This window comes from Pseudopipra pipra, chromosome 10 (assembly GCF_036250125.1).
Source record: "Pseudopipra pipra isolate bDixPip1 chromosome 10, bDixPip1.hap1, whole genome shotgun sequence".
Taxonomy (NCBI): Eukaryota; Metazoa; Chordata; class Aves; order Passeriformes; family Pipridae; genus Pseudopipra; species Pseudopipra pipra.
This window is the reverse complement of record NC_087558.1, coordinates 407,609-424,414: the sequence shown is the minus strand read 5'-3', so window position 1 is coordinate 424,414 and position 16,806 is coordinate 407,609. Positions and strand designations below refer to the sequence as shown.

General features: G+C 53.1%; 2 protein-coding genes across 2 annotated transcripts; both read left to right on the top strand.

Annotated features, from left to right (window-relative positions):
* Positions 1-423: 423 nt before the first annotated feature.
* On the top strand, positions 424-7,237 carry CLRN1 (clarin 1). Its single transcript, XM_064665636.1, has 3 exons — positions 424-1,084; positions 3,655-3,834; positions 4,991-7,237. The coding sequence occupies exons 1-3, from the start codon at positions 832-834 to the stop codon at positions 5,254-5,256; spliced, it is 699 nt and encodes a 232-aa protein (XP_064521706.1). The 5' UTR covers positions 424-831; the 3' UTR covers positions 5,257-7,237.
* A 57-nt stretch (positions 7,238-7,294) lies between these two features.
* On the top strand, positions 7,295-15,418 carry MINDY4B (MINDY family member 4B). The gene is made up of 12 exons (XM_064665586.1): positions 7,295-7,978; positions 8,232-8,259; positions 8,859-8,996; positions 9,679-9,798; positions 10,848-10,939; positions 11,326-11,491; positions 11,884-11,949; positions 12,463-12,533; positions 12,690-12,759; positions 13,089-13,226; positions 13,258-13,543; positions 14,735-15,418. The coding sequence occupies exons 1-12, from the start codon at positions 7,407-7,409 to the stop codon at positions 14,875-14,877; spliced, it is 1,890 nt and encodes a 629-aa protein (XP_064521656.1). The 5' UTR covers positions 7,295-7,406; the 3' UTR covers positions 14,878-15,418.
* The last annotated feature ends 1,388 nt before the right edge of the window (positions 15,419-16,806 follow it).

Here is a 16,806-nt window from a genome sequence, read left to right as displayed (position 1 = left end):
TTTGTTAACACATCTACTACATCTTTGGTTACTGAATTACTTTCACACATGCAACTGTGTTTGCCAAAGGCAAGGACTAACAACTCTGATTCCTCTAAATAGGCATTAGCTAAAAAAACAAAAAAAAAAAAAAAAAAAAAAGCACTAAGTTGATCTGGTTGAGAAAAAAACCAAACCCTGTGTTTGCTGAAGTCCCTGGCAGTCAGTAGATGGATGCAGACAGTGCCTCTGGCCCTCACTAAGCCTCCAAGTTAGCCACACTTCAAGAGATGGGTTATGTTTGCTATGACTTAGCTTGTGTGAAGAGCAACCAGATACTACAGAGGGGCCTCCTGGCTAGGCAATACATCAGGAACAGCAAAAGAGAAATATACCCAAAAGAGGGAAAAAACCCCAAAAACAAAACCAAAAAAAACCAGCACAGCTGGCTTTAGAATAAAACCTGGAAAAATAAACCTTTTGAGAACTTCCATTATGGAGAGCAGATAATCAGATGCACCAGGGAAGCTGTCTCTGAACCCCCCGCTCCCGCGGGGGCTGGGACAAGCAGAGCACTCATCAGATTACAGAGATCAGTCATCCTAAACCCTCGCTATCAAGTGACAGGAGATGCACTGAAACTCTCCGCGAAGCTGTACAGAAGGGGACGGGGGAAAAGAATCTTTCCAGCGTTCTGCAGTCAGTGCCTGCCCGTGGCTGGGCTCTGGTGCTCCGGGGAGGCTGCAGCTCTCAGGGCAGGGCTGGCCGGGTGCCCGGGGCTCTGCAGCCCCGCGGCGGAGCAGCTCGGCACCGCCTCGGCCACAGCGCGTCCCCGCGGTGCCCGGTGCCACCATGCCCGCCCCGCAGAAGAGGCTGATCTTCTGCACGGCCGGGGTGCTGAGCCTCGCCTGCGCGCTGGGCACGGCGGCGGCCGTGGGCACCCAGCTCTGGGTGAGGGGCACGACCCTCTGCACCACGGGAGCGCTGCTCGTCAACGCCACCGGCCCCGAGCTGCACAAGTTCATCGGCGAGATCCAGTACGGGCTCTTCTCCGGGCAGCGTGTGCGGCAGTGCGGGCTCGGGGGGAGACCCTTCCAGTTCTCATGTGAGTAGCGATGGCTATTTATTGGGTTATTTACAGCGCGCTGCTGACAGCGGGGCGGCGGGACGGGGCTGCCCGCACGGCCCCTCGCTCGGACACCGAGCCCAGCAACACGGGACGTGCCAGTGCTCTGGTCCTCAGAATCAAGTAACTTATTTTCTGATGCTAGTAAAGCCTGGCTAGTGTCTTCAAGAATCTACATTGCAGTTACACAGATATCCACATTTCAAAATATTTTATACTGTTACTTTAGAAAAAAAGAATATTTTGGGGGTTTAATTAACCTCTGCCATCTTTTTCTGCGTCAACATTACACCCTCTGTGCTGTCAAGAAGAATGAACTAAACCAGCAGGGATCTAATGAACGAGCTGGGGCACCGGCTGCTCTCGAGAAACAAAGCAGCCCCGAAGTTCTCAATCTGCAGCACTAATTGGGAGGGCTGGAGGAGGCTGGCTGACTGGGTACCTGACACACAGAATGTCAAAGCATTAGCAATGGCTTTGCTTTACATTCAAAATCTATTTGTCTTCAAGGATAAGATCAATAAAATGATCAAGTGAGACATTTGTGTCCAGCAGCACGTGGAACAAGCGGTAAGGAACAGCCATTGCTGTGTGCACGATGTGTCAGCCGAAGTTACTACAGCAGACAGCTTATGAGCTTCTGCCACAACAGCACTGGCAAATTGCTCACGCCAGTGATTGAATGCGAGGGAAGGCTACCAGATTAGGTACCAGAAATTATTTACTACGGAACAGTTTCCCAAAGTAGTGACCAAGTTAATTTTATATTATGTTAAGATTTGCTGTCTCTAAATTCCATCACTACTCTGCTTACACAGCTGAAATTCCTCCTCAATCGCTTTGTGTGCCATCACCGCGTGCAGACATTTCACCCTGAGTGAATTTTCAAAGAGGTTTATCCAATCCCAAGGGATTGGGGGACTGTTGTGACCCAGGGCTGGCCCAGCCACCAGCAGCACGGGAGCTGACGCTCATCAGGGCTCAGTCAGTGACAGCTGGAAGGGGAAAACCTGCAGCCGAGACAGGAGCCTTCACCTCAGAGAGCACTCAGTGCAACAGGCTGCTCCCACTCCCTGGGGCTGGAGCAGCCCCATCCCATCGCATCAGTGCCCCGGGAGCTCGGCAGGAGCACTCCAGAAAGCAGGACAAACATGCACAATACACAGCCACAGCTTAATGCACTCACTGCACTTAAGCATGTCTGAGGAGATCAGAAAATAGGCTAAATGATTTAGTTCCATGCTTGTTCCCATTAAATGCTCCCCTCTGACCACTATATCTCTTTTAATTATAATATGAATTTGCTCTGCCAGCAAACCCAGTTCAGCTGGGGAAAGCTTCTGCTCCATTTGTTCCTACTCATTCCCATCAGTTTCTGGGTCAGCAGTTCATTTTCTAAAGGTTGCTGCCACACACAGGTTCATACAGTGTTTTCCTTTCAAGACAACATTGCTGCTAGAATTAATTTTTCCTGGTATGTCACATATAAAATTTCAATGACAAACAGCTCTAGATGCATGTGCCATGGGAAGGATTCCAACCATGCCATAAATTGTTTTCTTAAAATAAACAATACAAAATTGTATTATTAAATCCACAGTTCTGTGTGTTTTCCCCAAACATAAGTAGTATCACAGAACTAATGCTATTCCTTGTAGGAAACCTGCACAGGGAGGCCCTGGAAGGGGTTCTCAGGGGGGCTCTCAGGTTTCCCTGGAGCCTTCTCTTCTCCAGGTGAACCCTCCCAGCTCTCCCAGCCTGGCTCCAGAGCAGAGGGGCTCCAGATGTGGAGCAGTTTGCTGGTAAAGGCTTTACAAGGAGAAGTAATTGATGTGAGGCATTATTACCCCCATGGATCAGGAGCAGTAAAGTGTGTTTCACTGTTCCTTCCACAATACTTGTTGCCAAACAAACAGGAATGATTAAAAATCATTCTCTCGTGGTCTCTGACTGACTATCCCCCTATGCCCTAGCCAAGCAGGATCACAGTTTGAAATAGTAGCTAAAAAGCTGCATAAAAATATTTAAAATAAATTATTCTGAATTTGTGCATTCATAATCACAGTAAAAATTCATTTCCAATGTCACATCCTTCCGTGGGACATTGTAAGCACAAATGAAAACAGGAAGTTTGTTTCTGGATTTATTTTCCCCCATCCCCAAAGAGGAGGTGGTGGCCAAGCCCATAATACTGGGGAGTGAGAGCCCTTCAGGCCACCTCACAAGGCAGACCTGTCTCCACAGATATGAATTCCCGCTCTTTTTCCCCAAAATATCCTGTTCACATTAAAGACAAAATACCACCTCCAGGAAGGGGAGGAGAGGCTTCCCCTGGAGCTTTCTTTCCTGACCAGTCTATGCTTCTGAGCTTCACAGAATATTTCTGCCTCAACACATCCATGAAAACCCATTTCTAGTTAATAACTTCTTTGGTTGCATTTAGAAGAGCAGGATTAAAACAACTACCACAAACCAGCAGGAACCCCCCCAGCTGATTTCAAAGACAACTTTGCCTAATGTATATAATAATGTTGTTGTTTTGTTTCCAGTTTTTCCAGATTTGCTCAAAATTATCCCTGCAAGTATCCATGTTAGTGTCATTCTCTTCTGTACAGTACTGATCATCTTTGCTCTGGTGGGAGCAGGGTTCTTCATGTTCAATGCTTTTGGCAGCCCCTACGAAACACTGCACGGTCCTGTCGGGCTGTACCTCTGGAGCTTCATTGCCTGTGAGTATCAGCAGCCCTGTCCTGCCAGGCTGACTCTGCTCTGAATTTGCTACTCACAGTGACCCATCTATTGACATAGGAGGGTTAAGGACTGTGGCTGCATTGACTCTAAACCAGCAAAGTCAAGGCAGGCAGGAAGGCAAGGGACTCTGCTATGTAAAATCTAAATTACATGTTCTCTAAATTGGAGTTAAGAGATACAATGGGAAACCCCCCCAAGGGCAGGTGGCAGGATGGGGACAGTCAAGCTGCTGCAGAAAGGTGCACAAGCCCCAGGGACACAGAGGTGGTGCTACATCACTGACACTCAACACACAGTCATAACCAGGAACCAGGTGAAAAACAACCAAAAGATGTCAGTGGTGCAACTGCTCCCACAACAGGAGGGTTCCAGACAGTGGAAGTGGGGTCACCCCTTAGAGCAGCACGGCCTTGCCAAGGACTGAAGGGCTGAGCAGCAGAGAGGGATGGGCTGGCAGCAGCTTGCTGTGAGGGTGGTCTCTGAGAGCCACTGCCACCAGGGATAACAGAGCACCCCTGTCCCTCTGCCACACAGGGATAGCAGAGCACCCCTGTCCCTCTGCCACCAGGGATAACAGAGCACCCCTGTCCCTCTGCCACCAGGGATAACAGAGCACCCCTGTCCCTCTGCCACCAGGGATAACAGAGCACCCCTGCCCCTCTGCCACACAGGGATAACAGAGCACCCCTGTCCCTCTGCCACACAGGGAAGGTAGCACCCACTCTCCAGGCTGCTGGCTTGGCTGACAAGTAGGTTTACCCTGACTTTACTAGGTATTATATGTTGCAATCATAACTTAATAAAGGACTTGGGTATGTCTTTATCTTTAGACATGCAGACAGCTCAAAAGGACAATGAGTGGCTTAAAGCCTAACACGAGCACAGATATTTTGCTGGCTCGGGGCACTAAAGCAGCCCTGCTCAATATTGCTGGTCCTGAGCCTAATTCAATTAGAAAAGCTTACCAATTTCAATAGCCATTGGCTTGGATTCCAAAAATAATCCCTGTTAAAGCTAAGCTACAGTGGCCATAAGAACACTCTGCATGTGATCTTTGGCTGTGGCACACATACACACACACACAGCATGACTGAGGGGTTGCCAAGGTGACGAGCATGTCCCCCTCCCTTTCAGGTTCCTGCGGTTGCCTCATCATGATTCTCTTCTCCTCAGAGGTGAAGATCCATCACCTTTCAGAGAAGATCGCTAATTTCAAGGAGAGAACCTTTACATTCAAGACTCACAGTGAACAGTTTGCAAATTCCTTCTGGACCATCCTGGTTTGCTCCCTGGTGCACTTCCTCAATGCCCTGCTAATCCGATTTGCTGGGTTTGAATTTCCCTTTTCAAAATCAAAAGATTCAGGGAGGATCACAGGAGCAGTTGACCTGATGTATTAGAATTACAGGATTTAACAACATTTCAAGCAAAGAGATTTGTCACTACTACATCAACAACCACCAGATGTACCAACTTGCAAACAATTAGCTCTGAAGAAGGTAAAACAAAAGAGAAGATTTCAAATAAGCATCACTATGGTGTATGCAGTGAACAAAAGAAGACATGCTGAATGGTAATGTCTGGATGGAAATGCCCTCTTTCTTGGTGTAAGGCCTTATTAAGACATTTGCCTTTTTTCCAGTAAACTATCTGAAAAGTAGCTGGTATGAGGAAAACTAGAAATCTCAGTAGCATTGCACAGGGTCTGGAAAGTCCAATAGATGGTTTGCAGTAGAGACCCACACTCACCAGCAGCAGCTTTGCCCTTCAGCCCTGGTGGAAGCGAGGACACAGCTGTGACCATGCCAGGGAACGAGGACACGCAGCAAACTCAGACACCCAGCGAGGGACAGGACAAGGCCCGGGCTCTGCCCCGACACCCCTCGGGCTCCAGCTCACACACACACACACACACAGAGTGCTCGGCAGGAACAGGAGCTACAGCGAGTGCGTGGGGGTAACACCCAAACACCTGCACCCACCACCAGCACTCTGACCTGGCACCAAATGCACAGCAACAACACTGTTTCTCTCCATAAAGCTCTCTTTTGGGGTTTTAGTTTTAACAAACCAAACCGTGCTCTGAGCCCAAAGTCCCAGGAGCTCCTGTTACCCCTCGGTGCTGCAGCTCGGTGACAAAGCTGTCACAGCAGAGCAGCACTCGGGGAATGTGCTGCATGATCCAGCTTGCCTCAGGGAGGCAGCCGGGCTTGGCACTGCCTAACAGCCCCTCTGCAGTTCATCAGGCAAAAGGCATTTAGGGAGTGAGCCCAGGCACCTTCACCTCCCATTGCCCCCTCCCAGAGCTCCCAAGAGCCCTGCCCAGAGAGCAGCCCTGCCTGGAGAGCAGCCTTGCAAACTCTTATCAAATAACAACAAACCAAGTCAGAACCTTTGGAAAGGGCAGCAACAACACAACAGACAGGCTCCCTGGCACACTGCAGCTCAGCAGGGACTAAGGAAGGAACACGGCAAGGTCTGGTGCAGGAAGCCAGAACAGACGGCCACAGCAGCCCTCACACCCTGAGACATCCTCAGGTCACTTAAAACAACAGACCCTCCCGCAGGGACAGCAGAGCCAGCCCAGCTACCGACAGGCTGAGCCGGGAGCAAAGACTACCCGCACGGGATTACCTGAGTGCCTTGGAGACGAGCTGCTCCTCACACGACACGGAAACAGCACTCAGAGGGAACACAGGGAGACAGCCCCTGCCCCAGCCACCCATTTATCTGCGGGGGCTGTGCCCAGCTGTGGGTGAGGAGCAATCCCGCCTGGCTGCAGGTGAGGAGGGACCCCACCCCGCGTCCATCCATCCCCCGGGTGCAGAACGGGCCCAGTTACCAGACATCTGAGCCCTCTGCACTTCGGGCACTACCAGCCAACGAGGCCTCACTCACTTCGATGCCTTTTTTCGTACTTCTACAGTGAATGGCAAAACACTACTGGGTTCTGTAGAGGTTTGTCAGCTGCATCCCCGCTACCCAAACACTTTCCCAAGGCAGCTCTGCCCCTGCTTCTCCACGGAGTTTGACAATGTGTAAGGGCTGCTGCAAGTCACCACGACACCAACATTTTTTCATAGTTTTGTTCTTAATCCATGTGCATATTCTTCCTAATGGTAATGTATGTTCTTAATATATAATTTGTATTGCGTCTCATGGTATCGTTTACTACACAGCAAACCCAAACCCCTCCCTTTGCTGTGCAGGCAAGAGCAGCCCCGCCCCGGGGTCCGGGTGTCCTCACCGGGGTCACTCAGCCCCGCTCCACCGTCCCCGCCCCGCTCCCGAGCATCAGCACGGCTGTTGTTTGCCTTCATACCCAGTTCCTAAGGAAAAACACTTCTTACGAGCAAAATAAAATTGTGACAGTATTTGTGTGTTTGACCGACAGAAGTGACAGAGGCACGGCCGCCCAGCACGAACCCTGGGGGAACTCCAGCAGGGACCCCGGGCCCCCGTTATCCATGAAAGTGCCCCTGCTCCCGCCCCACACTGGAGAATAGCCCCGCTCCCGCCCCGCTTTGGAAAACACCGCGTCTCCTGCTCCATGCTGGAAAATCCCCACCCTCCTGCCCCCCGCTCCTGCCGCCGCCCGCAGGCAGCCCCCCCGAGCAGCCCCGGCACCCCCCGGCTCTCCCGGCAGCAAACACCGATGCTGCGGGCACAGCGCGGAGTGGAGCGGGCCCCGCGGGCTCTGCCCACGCTTCAGGCACGGGGGGACGGGCGGGGGGGTCGGTGCCGCTCGGTGGGGGGGTCAGGGAGCCGCCCCCCAGCAGCGTCAGTGCTCCCATCCCGCAGCATCGCCCGGAGCATCGCCCGGAGCATCGCCCGGAGCATCGCCCGGAGCATCGCCCGGAGCATCGCCCGGAGCGCGGTGGCTGCGATGGGTGACAGGGGGGCTGAGCAGGGGGCTGCGATGGGTGACAGGGGGGTTGAGCAGGGGGCTGCGATGGGTGACAGGGGGGCTGAGCAGGGGGCTGCGATGGGTGACAGGGGGGCTGAGCAGGGGGCTGCGATGGGTGACAGGGGGGCTGAACACGCCGCGCCGACGGAGCTGGAGGAGATCGTCAGCAGAATCTCTGATCTGAACAAATGGAGAGAAATCTTTAGTTTCCGTGGGTAAGATTTTTATTCTACTTTTTTTATCACGTTTTTAATTCCAGGTGGTTATTTAATGTAATTTTTAAAGTTATGTTTTACTACAAAACTTATGTGCCAATGACAAAAGGTCTTTGTGTACTCCATAATACAAGTGCTACAGCTCTTACTCTTCCTTTGTTCTGGGGTTGTCTTCTGACTGGACTCCGGTTTCTCCATATGCCAGCAATGCCTCTGTTGGGTTTTTTAAATTGTGCTTTATTTACCTTTTCAGCTTGGAAATCAACAATACAATTCATCAGGTAACTCTTTTCCAAAGGTAACATTTGGTGTTTGTCTGGTGGGTTTTGGGTTGTCCCACTGGGTTGGCACATTGAGGAGGTCACACATCCATACCTGCAGCCCAGGTCTCTATGAAGAATCATTTTTCATGCTGCTCCTTTGAGAAACAGGCGTATTCTTCAGGTATTCTGAAAGAAAGTCTCCCTGATCTAAATCAAAGGGGCAGAGCAGTCCAACACAAACCAACCTTTCTGTCTAAAATTAGTGGTTTCCACAGTCAGTTTTAGAACACAGGAAAAAGGATAACAAGCTAACATCTCCAAAATGCAAGTATTTGGAAAACTTGCTGCGCCCTTAGCTTGGGAGGCACTGAAGGGTATTCTCTGTAATTCAGTGTTACTCCCTGCTCCAGTCACTCGCTGGTAGGGATGTGTTGGGAATGCCCGAAAACAGCTGGAAGTCAAGGGTACCCATGTTCCAGGGCAGCACGTGTGTCTCCCCTCCCCGCCGCCAGCCCACGGCCGGGCACTGTGCCCACCCCGGGAATATTAGGAGGGAACTTCGGGTGCATGAGAGCAGCAGCCCTGGCGTGATGCACCGTCTGCTCCTCTCCTTGCAGCGAGGCCGGGGCAGAGCTGGCGATGGATCACCCGGAGCTGGGGAGCCCCCGGGGCCGCAGCCCCCCTCTACCGTCCCCCAGCCCCTCCTGCTCCCTCCGGGCACGGGCGGCCGCCCCCTCTCCCCGGACGCGGCGATGGTGAGCTGCCTGCCTGCTGAATTAAGCATGAGCTGTAATTGAATCTCCTGAAGAGAAAGTCTCGGGAGCCTTTCCCGGAGTTCGGGCGGCTGCGGGCTTCAGCCTGCTGTCCCCTGAACAGGGCATGGGATGGGGATGCATTATTTATGAGACTCTTAACGAACATGGCTGCAACACAACCTTAAAGCTGATCCGCAGTAATTCTCTAGAGAGAACCAGTCAAATGACAAGGGAAATGTTTACCTGCACTTTGGGGCCTCCCTGACAAACAGCCTCAGATGGGAGTCAGGATCATGGAATCATAGAATCGTTTGGGTTGAAAAAGGCTTTTTACACCATCAGTGAGCGATTCCAGCTCCTGTCGAGTGCCTGAGGGCGCTGCTGCCGGTGCCGCTGTCCAGCAGCTCGGAGGTTCTGCGGGTGATAGCAGTGCAGGCCTTCCCCAAAAAGTGCACTGTACCCAGACAGAGGTTATTACACACTGTGACTGAGCTTCACTGGAGTGGCTAAATACTGAATGAAGTCCCTGACTGAGCCCAAACATCCCCTTTGCTCTGAAGTTGTGAGGTCTGACAGTGTGACAGTGCTGTGAGCTCACCCCACCTGCACCCCAAGACCTCCTGACCTTACAGGTCATCCCCCGTGCTGGGACCTGACCCCCCCTCTGGCTCTTCCTCGGCAGGGGCTGCAGAAGCTGCTGTTTGGGAACACAACCCCCCTGTTCAGCTGCGAGTGGGCAGCAGCACACTTCAGGTTCCGCCAGCCACACTCTGACCTGGCCTACGCGCTGCAGGCAGGAAAGGTGAAGTGTCACACAGCCACTGGCACCGACTCCTCCCTGTCTCAGACATGCACAGGAGACAGCAGCCAGTGCTGGGAGCCTCAGCAGCACACACTCCTGCCCCCACATCCCTGCCCCCCACACATCTGCACCCCACACCCCTGCCCCCACACCCCTGCCCCCACACCCCTGTGCCCCCGCCCTGCCCACCTGCCAGGCCCAGTGTTCCCCACCGGGCTGGGTGCAGGGGCTGCAGCCACAGCCCCCTCACAGCCACAGCTGCCCTCACAGGAGAGCCTCTGGCCCAAGGTTGGAGCAGGATGGACGGCCTGGAGCCAGCAGCTGGCTGCAGGACAGGCTGTGATACCCTTCAGTGAGAGGTTCACACGGGAGGGCTCAGGAGAGGCAGCAGGATGCACAAAGCAGCAAGACTTTCCTGTTTCTTTTCTGAGAATTAGACTTACCTAATTCTTCCTGCTCCACCTAGACATCCAACAGGTGAAGTCACCTACACTGTCATTTACCGAAGGAGTGAGGGTTTTTCTTCTTCCTTATTTATCATCACAACACTGCACCCAAAAAAGCAGAAGCCCAAGATAAACACTCAAATTGTAAATCCCCTAAATCACCTGGAGGCTGAAACGCTGGGTACAACCACAGGCACCACTCCCTGCATTCCAAGGCTCTCTGTTCCCAGGAGGTACCACAGCCCTGACCCTAAGCATGGCAGGGAGCAGGCACAGGCACCCCCGTGCACAGCCTCCCATCAGCCCCAGGCTGCCTCGGGACACTTGACCCTTTGCTGTGAGGCTAGAGGGGAGAAAAATCAAACTGTGGGGCTTCCAAGCACACATGGTGTCTGGAGCTGGGTGACATTCCCTGGGGCCGAGCACTTCGAGGGAGGGAGGGAAGGAGGGAGGGCACCCATGGGACCCCTGCTGTCCCCAACACACAGCCAGGGCCACCCCACAGCTCCCTCTCCATGAGGGCTTCCTGTTCTCCTACTGGCCAGGGACTGCTGGGAATGGCATCTGCTCCTCACACAGGGGGGTTTGTCTTTCTGTCCCTAGGGGGGAACGAGAGCTGTTCTGATGGCTGTACAAGCACACATCATCACATACCTGCTCTTCACAAGAGACACAGAATATACTCACCTGGACAGGTAAGATGCTGAGCCTTCCCACGGGACACATGGGAATTATTTCCTTGCCTTCTTTGGACTCAGGCAGACCAGCTTCTGGGCTCAGCCAAACCAGACCCAGGTTCAGGTGTGCAGCTACAGGCGGGGATTTGTACCAGGGGAGAAGCCTTGGCTGACCCCTGGGCAAGGCTTCCTCCCACCAAATCCTGTGGTTTGGGATGTTTCACACCCCCCCCCCCGTGTGTCACAGCCCCCGGTGTGTCACAGCCCCCCGTGTGTCACAGCCCCCGGTGTGTCACAGCCCCCCGTGTGTCACAGCCCCCCGTGTGTCACAGCCCCCGGGGTGTCACAGCCCCCGGTGTGTCACAGCCCCCGGGGTGTCACAGCCCCCGGTGTTCCCGGCACAGGCTGTGCCGGATCGGGCGGCGGGAACAGGGGCAGGCACTGGCCGTGGCCCTGGCAGAGACCCTGTGGGCAGCAGGAGGAGGTGGCAGAGCCGTCGTCTGCCTCACCACCACAGCTGGCCCCGCGATGCCCCGCGCAGGCTGCAGAGCAGACGCCTTCACGGACAGAGTGAGTACGGAAACGCCTGCTGCCAACAGAGCCTTCCTTAAAGACACCTTTGGCCTGACATGTAGGATCTCCTAAACCTGCTCCCTCACTTATGGGGCACCAAAGTGGAGAGCTCCCCAGACCCAGGTCCCACCACAGCCCAAGACACACCCACGTCACGGCAGGAGCTGCTGCTCCCCTCCATCAAAGGCCCATCTTCCTCCTCCCGCAAAAACAAGAATCCAGTTAGTGTGAAACTGCTCCCAGCTCCCTGACAGAGCCAGACCCCGGGGCTGGGCAAGGGGCAGAGCAGACCCCTGCACTGTTCTTTCACTTGGCTAAAGGAACCACAGGATTCAAAAGCTCAGCTTTTTTATATAATTCACATCTCCTTTACCCACCTTCCCCGACAGATCCGGCTCTTTGAGTTCTCGGAGAAAGCTGCAGCTCAAGAGTTCATCTCCCACCACGTAAACTGTGTAAGTGGGGATATTTGCTCTATCCAAGTTATTTTCTTGCTTAATTACATCTTATTTCCCATTCAAATCAGACCTTTTGAGGGCAAGTGCCACCATCAGCAGGATGTGGTGTTAACATACAGTAAAGTTCATGGATCTTCCTTTGGGAAGAGATCCTGCTCCCACTGAAATCCCTGGGACTTTAGCCACTATTCCAGCTCTCTCATCCCACAAACACTGGGTAAATGGGACAGCATTTTGTATCTCACTGAAATACAAGATGTGATTCCTTGCAGCCTGAGCAAAAATCTGGGGGAAAAAATGTACAAAACCCATTTAGCCAATAACTGGAAGTTTCTTTTTTTACCTGATCCTATTCAACAAAATTAGTTATAAAATCTTCCTGGAATAACACCTTACTCACCTGGCTCAACACACTCACCTAAGGCGGTATTGAAGCAGATTAATTGTTTTAATTAAACATGATTTACCGGCCATAATTTCTTCCCTGTGATCCCTGATTTCTTTTTCCAGTTCAGGTGTGAAGGAAGCCACGGAGTGATCCTATTTTTATACAGTTTACTTTTCTCTAGGACACTTGAAAGGTATATTTCACTTTTTAAATATTTTCCTCTAGTTTGGTTACATCTTCTGAAATGGCTTTTCCTTTCCTCCCTTTCCCATCAGCCAGGCAGGGACATGCAGCATCACTTCCAGCACCAGCCTGGCACTGCCCTGACGTTCTGTGTTTGGCCGTACAGGGTCCAAGAGGATTTGGGTGACACAGCTCCTCTGCTGAACGTCAGTTCTGGAAATGTCACCTGCACAGAGGTAGGATCAGCTACAATCCACAATCAAATGTTTCCCACATTTGATTTAGGAAAAAAATTCTCTCTTTCTAATGCAGAAAAAAAAAAAGCATAAGGTCATATAAAAATATTTTGCAAATTCTAATCATGGCTGTGCATGCAAAAAACAGATGATGATGGTGATGATGATGGTGGTGATGATGACGATAAGAACAATAATAACAAAAAAGCCACCTGCAGCCTGGCGTCCCCCTGCTCACGACAGGCACAACAGAGCTGGGAGTGGGACCCCACCTGCAAAGGGCGTTTGCCCCGGTCCCCACGGTGTGACCGCGGGCTCTGTCCCCGCAGGCCGTGCTCAGCCTCCTCCTGACGGGACGGGCGAGCCCCCGGGAGCTCGGCGGTGGGGCCGGGGAGGCCCGGGGGCAGCGAGGCCCGGTGGGCTTCCTGCGCTGGGAGCGGGCAGCGGAGCGGCAGGTGAGAGGCAGGTGAGAGGCAGGTGAGAGGCAGGTGAGAGCGGGGCCAGGGCAGAGGGACCGCGGCTCCCCTCGGGCTCACAAGGCTGCCCTGCCCTGCCCTGCCCTGCCCTGCCCTGCCCTGCCCTGCCCTGCCCTGCCCTGCCCAGGTGAGCCCCGCGCTGCGCACCCCCCGCCTGCCCGTGTGGCTGTGCGGTGTCCCCGGCAGGCACGGCGTCCTCTTCGGCACCGACCCCCGGCTGCTCTCCCACTGGAGAGCAGAGAGGCTCTTCCACCTCCACTTCTACAGCGGGCAGCAGGAGCAGACCCGGACGGCACACCTGACGATAGGTACAGACCCGGGCTGGCCGGGGGGTGAGGTGTGGGCGTCACAGACCTCTGTCCCTCCGGTGCTTAGTACTCAATAGAAAGTTTAAACACACCATGAAGCAGGATTGTTTCATGATTAATTCAAAATTTAAATGACCCTCTCTCCAGCTGTTGTGTTTTCTCCATGGCCAGTAACCAAGCCCCTCACAACCACTCCTCATTCCCCCACCAGTGGGACTGGAGAGAGAAGCAGGAGAGTAAAAGAGAGATAAAGACAGATTAATAGGGAAAGCAAAGGCCGTGCACACAAGCAAAGCAAAACAAGGAGCTCATTCACCCCTTCCCATGGGCAGGCAGGTGTTCAGCTCTAGGAGAGCAGGGTCCTATCCTGCAGAACAGTTACTTAGAAGACCAACCCAAAAATCTTACCCTTCCACCTTCTTCCCCCCACTTGTACTGAGCATGATGTCATATTCTCTGGAATATCCCTTTGATCAGTTTGTGCCTCCTCCCAATCTCCCATGCACCCCCAGTCTCCTTGCCAACATGGCCTTGACACTGTGTAAGCTCTGCTCAGCAAAACCAAAAACATCTCTGCATTATCAATCCTGTGTTCAGCACAAAACCAAAACATAGTGCCATACCAGCCACTGGGCAGACAGTTGAATCTACCCCAGACAAAACCAGTATGCCAGCGCAGAGAGGCTGGCACCTGGGGGTCACCTTCCTGCTCTCAGCAGCTGACTGAGGCTGAAGTCTCTGTTTTCCTGCACAGCACCAGGTGCCAAAATTCTTGTTTCTCTGCCACCACGCACCACTTACCTTTGTCAATGAATGCCTCCCTTGTCCTCGCTCTCCTTTCACTGCAGCAGTGAAAGTGATCAGAACCTTGGAACTAAGGGGTAAATCTGCAAGGAAAAGTGAATCAGGATCCACCATCATGAAACCCAGCATGGCCACAGATATTATCTGTGCATCTGCTCAGAAAACAAACATGCAAACAGCACCCTCGGAATTTCCGGGGGGCCAACGGCTCCAGGGCAGCCCCAGCCTGGGAGCCCTGCTGGGCTCCCCCAGCTCCCTGGGGCAGGGCAGCAGCACATCTGCACCCATGTGGCTGCAGAACCTTCTGCTTTTAACCTTTGCCGAAACCTTTTTGAGGGGGGTTGGGGTTTTTTAGACTTTTTTTTTTTAACAGCATTTCCTCCTCAGACACTCACTCGCATCACTGGGAAGAGGCCCCAAGTGCAGACGCCTGCAGCCCAGGGAAGAGGTGCCCAGCCCTGGAGATGGCAATCAGGACCAAGTGGGCAGGTGCCACCGTCAGCTGGAATGGGACAGACCCCTTCTTCTGAGGAGTGAGCAGGATGGACCCCTGCTCCTGAAGAGTGCTGGCATCTCCCGTGTGCTGCCAACTGCACTGGTCACTGCAGCATGGACAAAAACACCTCCCCAGATCAAACAGCCCTTGGTGCACTGAGGGGCCGCCCTGTTCACAAGGCATCACACCCACTGAGGAAGCGTGTGCAGGTGAGGAACGGTCACCAGCAACGCTGCCCCACCACACACCTTTTCCAGGGGGTAGGATGCTGCTTCCCATGACAGCTGGTAGGAAAAGGAAAGAGTCAACCCCCGGCACGGCTGCCCAGGGCAGTGGTGGATCATTCTGGCATTTGTGATTCAGTGATTTTACTGCCATGCCAAATCCTGGCACCCTGCATCAGCCTGGCAAGCACGGGCAGGGCACATAACTTCTCACTCACAGTGACCACTGTCCACTTCCTTCTTCGTTGCCATCACTCAAAGAAGATCTATTAGTCATACCCTTAGTGCTAATGTACAGTTGCTAATGACAACTGCACTGAGAACAATAAACCTTCTGCAAGCAATCCAGAAGCTTGGTTCAGATTAATTCAGCTTTCCAATTAAAAAAACCAAGTGGTGACATCGAGCCTCAGATTCTGTCGGGCCAGAATGAGGAGCTGCCGGTTACAGCTGATGTGGGATCTGCACCTGCTCTTGTCCCCTTCTTGAGTTTCTGCTCAGTTCAGGACACCCCTGAGCACGTGGCCTCCCCACTGCAGAGCTGTGGCTCAGCCCCAGTGCTGTGGTCCCCTGGCACCTGCAGCCCCACTGACACCAGGAGAGGGGTCCCAGGGCTGCCAGGGCTGCACCAGCCCATCACCCTTCTGTGCCCACACCGGCAACTCCGGACACTGGCGCAGGCTGGGGAACAGGGAGTCAGGAGCAGGGGCCCCCATCCCTTCAGCCACATCATAGCCCCCAGACACCTGTCTCCCACCTCAGCCCTGCTCCCCCTCCCCCTCACAAACCCATTGGGATTGTGAAAGGCAGAAAAAGGAAGAGAAACCCAGCTAACCCCCGCTGCACCCGCTGCGGGAGCACACGCCCTCGCCACCTCCCTTGGGCTCCCGTCCCGCTGCCCCCACGTCTTCACATCCTTTTAGAACCTTCCTGCCGTGCAGAGCTACATTTCAGCTGGTCATTTCCCTCCATCAGAGCTGAGCCCTTGCTCGTTCCAGCCAGGTCACATCACGCTTAGCAATGCTTTAGCAGTAAGCAGCAGTAAAGACAGCCTGGGTGTCAGGCACATTTCTCTGAAAACTCCCCCAGCTCCGGCACCTCAGGAAGTGCAGTACTTGTGACAACAGCTACAGTCTTTCACTTCTACTCTGGAAATTCTCTGCAGAAGACAAATAAACCTTGCAAACCTCGACACATCCCACAGATGCTCAGGAGTGCTGTCATGCCCTGAAACACCTGGGAGGATCAGAGGAATGCAAGCAACAAATCCAGACACACACAAATGAAACTTATGCCGTGTTTTGGCACCTTGAATGAGTTAATCTCATGGAGGAAACAAGCACCAGAGCCCCTGGCAGCAAGGCCCCTCTCCTGCAGACCTGCTCACAGGTAATGCCACTTTGGTTAGAAATGCTCTGTGTGGGTATCTCAGAACAAAGTGTTGCTTGTTGGTGGACAAAAACCCTCAGAACCAAATTGCAGGAAGAACTCTGGAGAAAATAATATTGAAAGTGTTCAAGGCCAGGTTGGACAGAGCTTGGTCTAGTGGAAGGAGTCTTCCTTCTAGACCCAGGGGAGAACTGGATGGGCTTTAAGGTCCCTCCCGACCCAAACCATTTTGTGACTCTCTGATTCCTGGAGGGATTTAACAGACACGTAGATGTGGTGCCAAGGGACACCAGTTAGTGGTGGCCTTGGCAGTGCTAAGCTAATGGTTTGACTCAATGATCTTAAAGGTT

Coding starts and splice junctions, on each gene's coding strand:
- CLRN1 (XM_064665636.1), top strand. CDS start 832: ATGCCCGCCCCGCAGAAGAGGCTGATCTTCTGCACGGCCGGGGTGCTG. Junction 1,085..3,654: donor GAGACCCTTCCAGTTCTCAT/GTGAGTAGCGAT, acceptor TTTTGTTTCCAG/TTTTTCCAGATTTGCTCAAA. Junction 3,835..4,990: donor CCTCTGGAGCTTCATTGCCT/GTGAGTATCAGC, acceptor CCTCCCTTTCAG/GTTCCTGCGGTTGCCTCATC.
- MINDY4B (XM_064665586.1), top strand. CDS start 7,407: ATGCTGGAAAATCCCCACCCTCCTGCCCCCCGCTCCTGCCGCCGCCCG. Junction 11,950..12,462: donor TCTCCCACCACGTAAACTGT/GTAAGTGGGGAT, acceptor TTCTTTTTCCAG/TTCAGGTGTGAAGGAAGCCA. Junction 12,534..12,689: donor TTCTCTAGGACACTTGAAAG/GTATATTTCACT, acceptor TTGGCCGTACAG/GGTCCAAGAGGATTTGGGTG.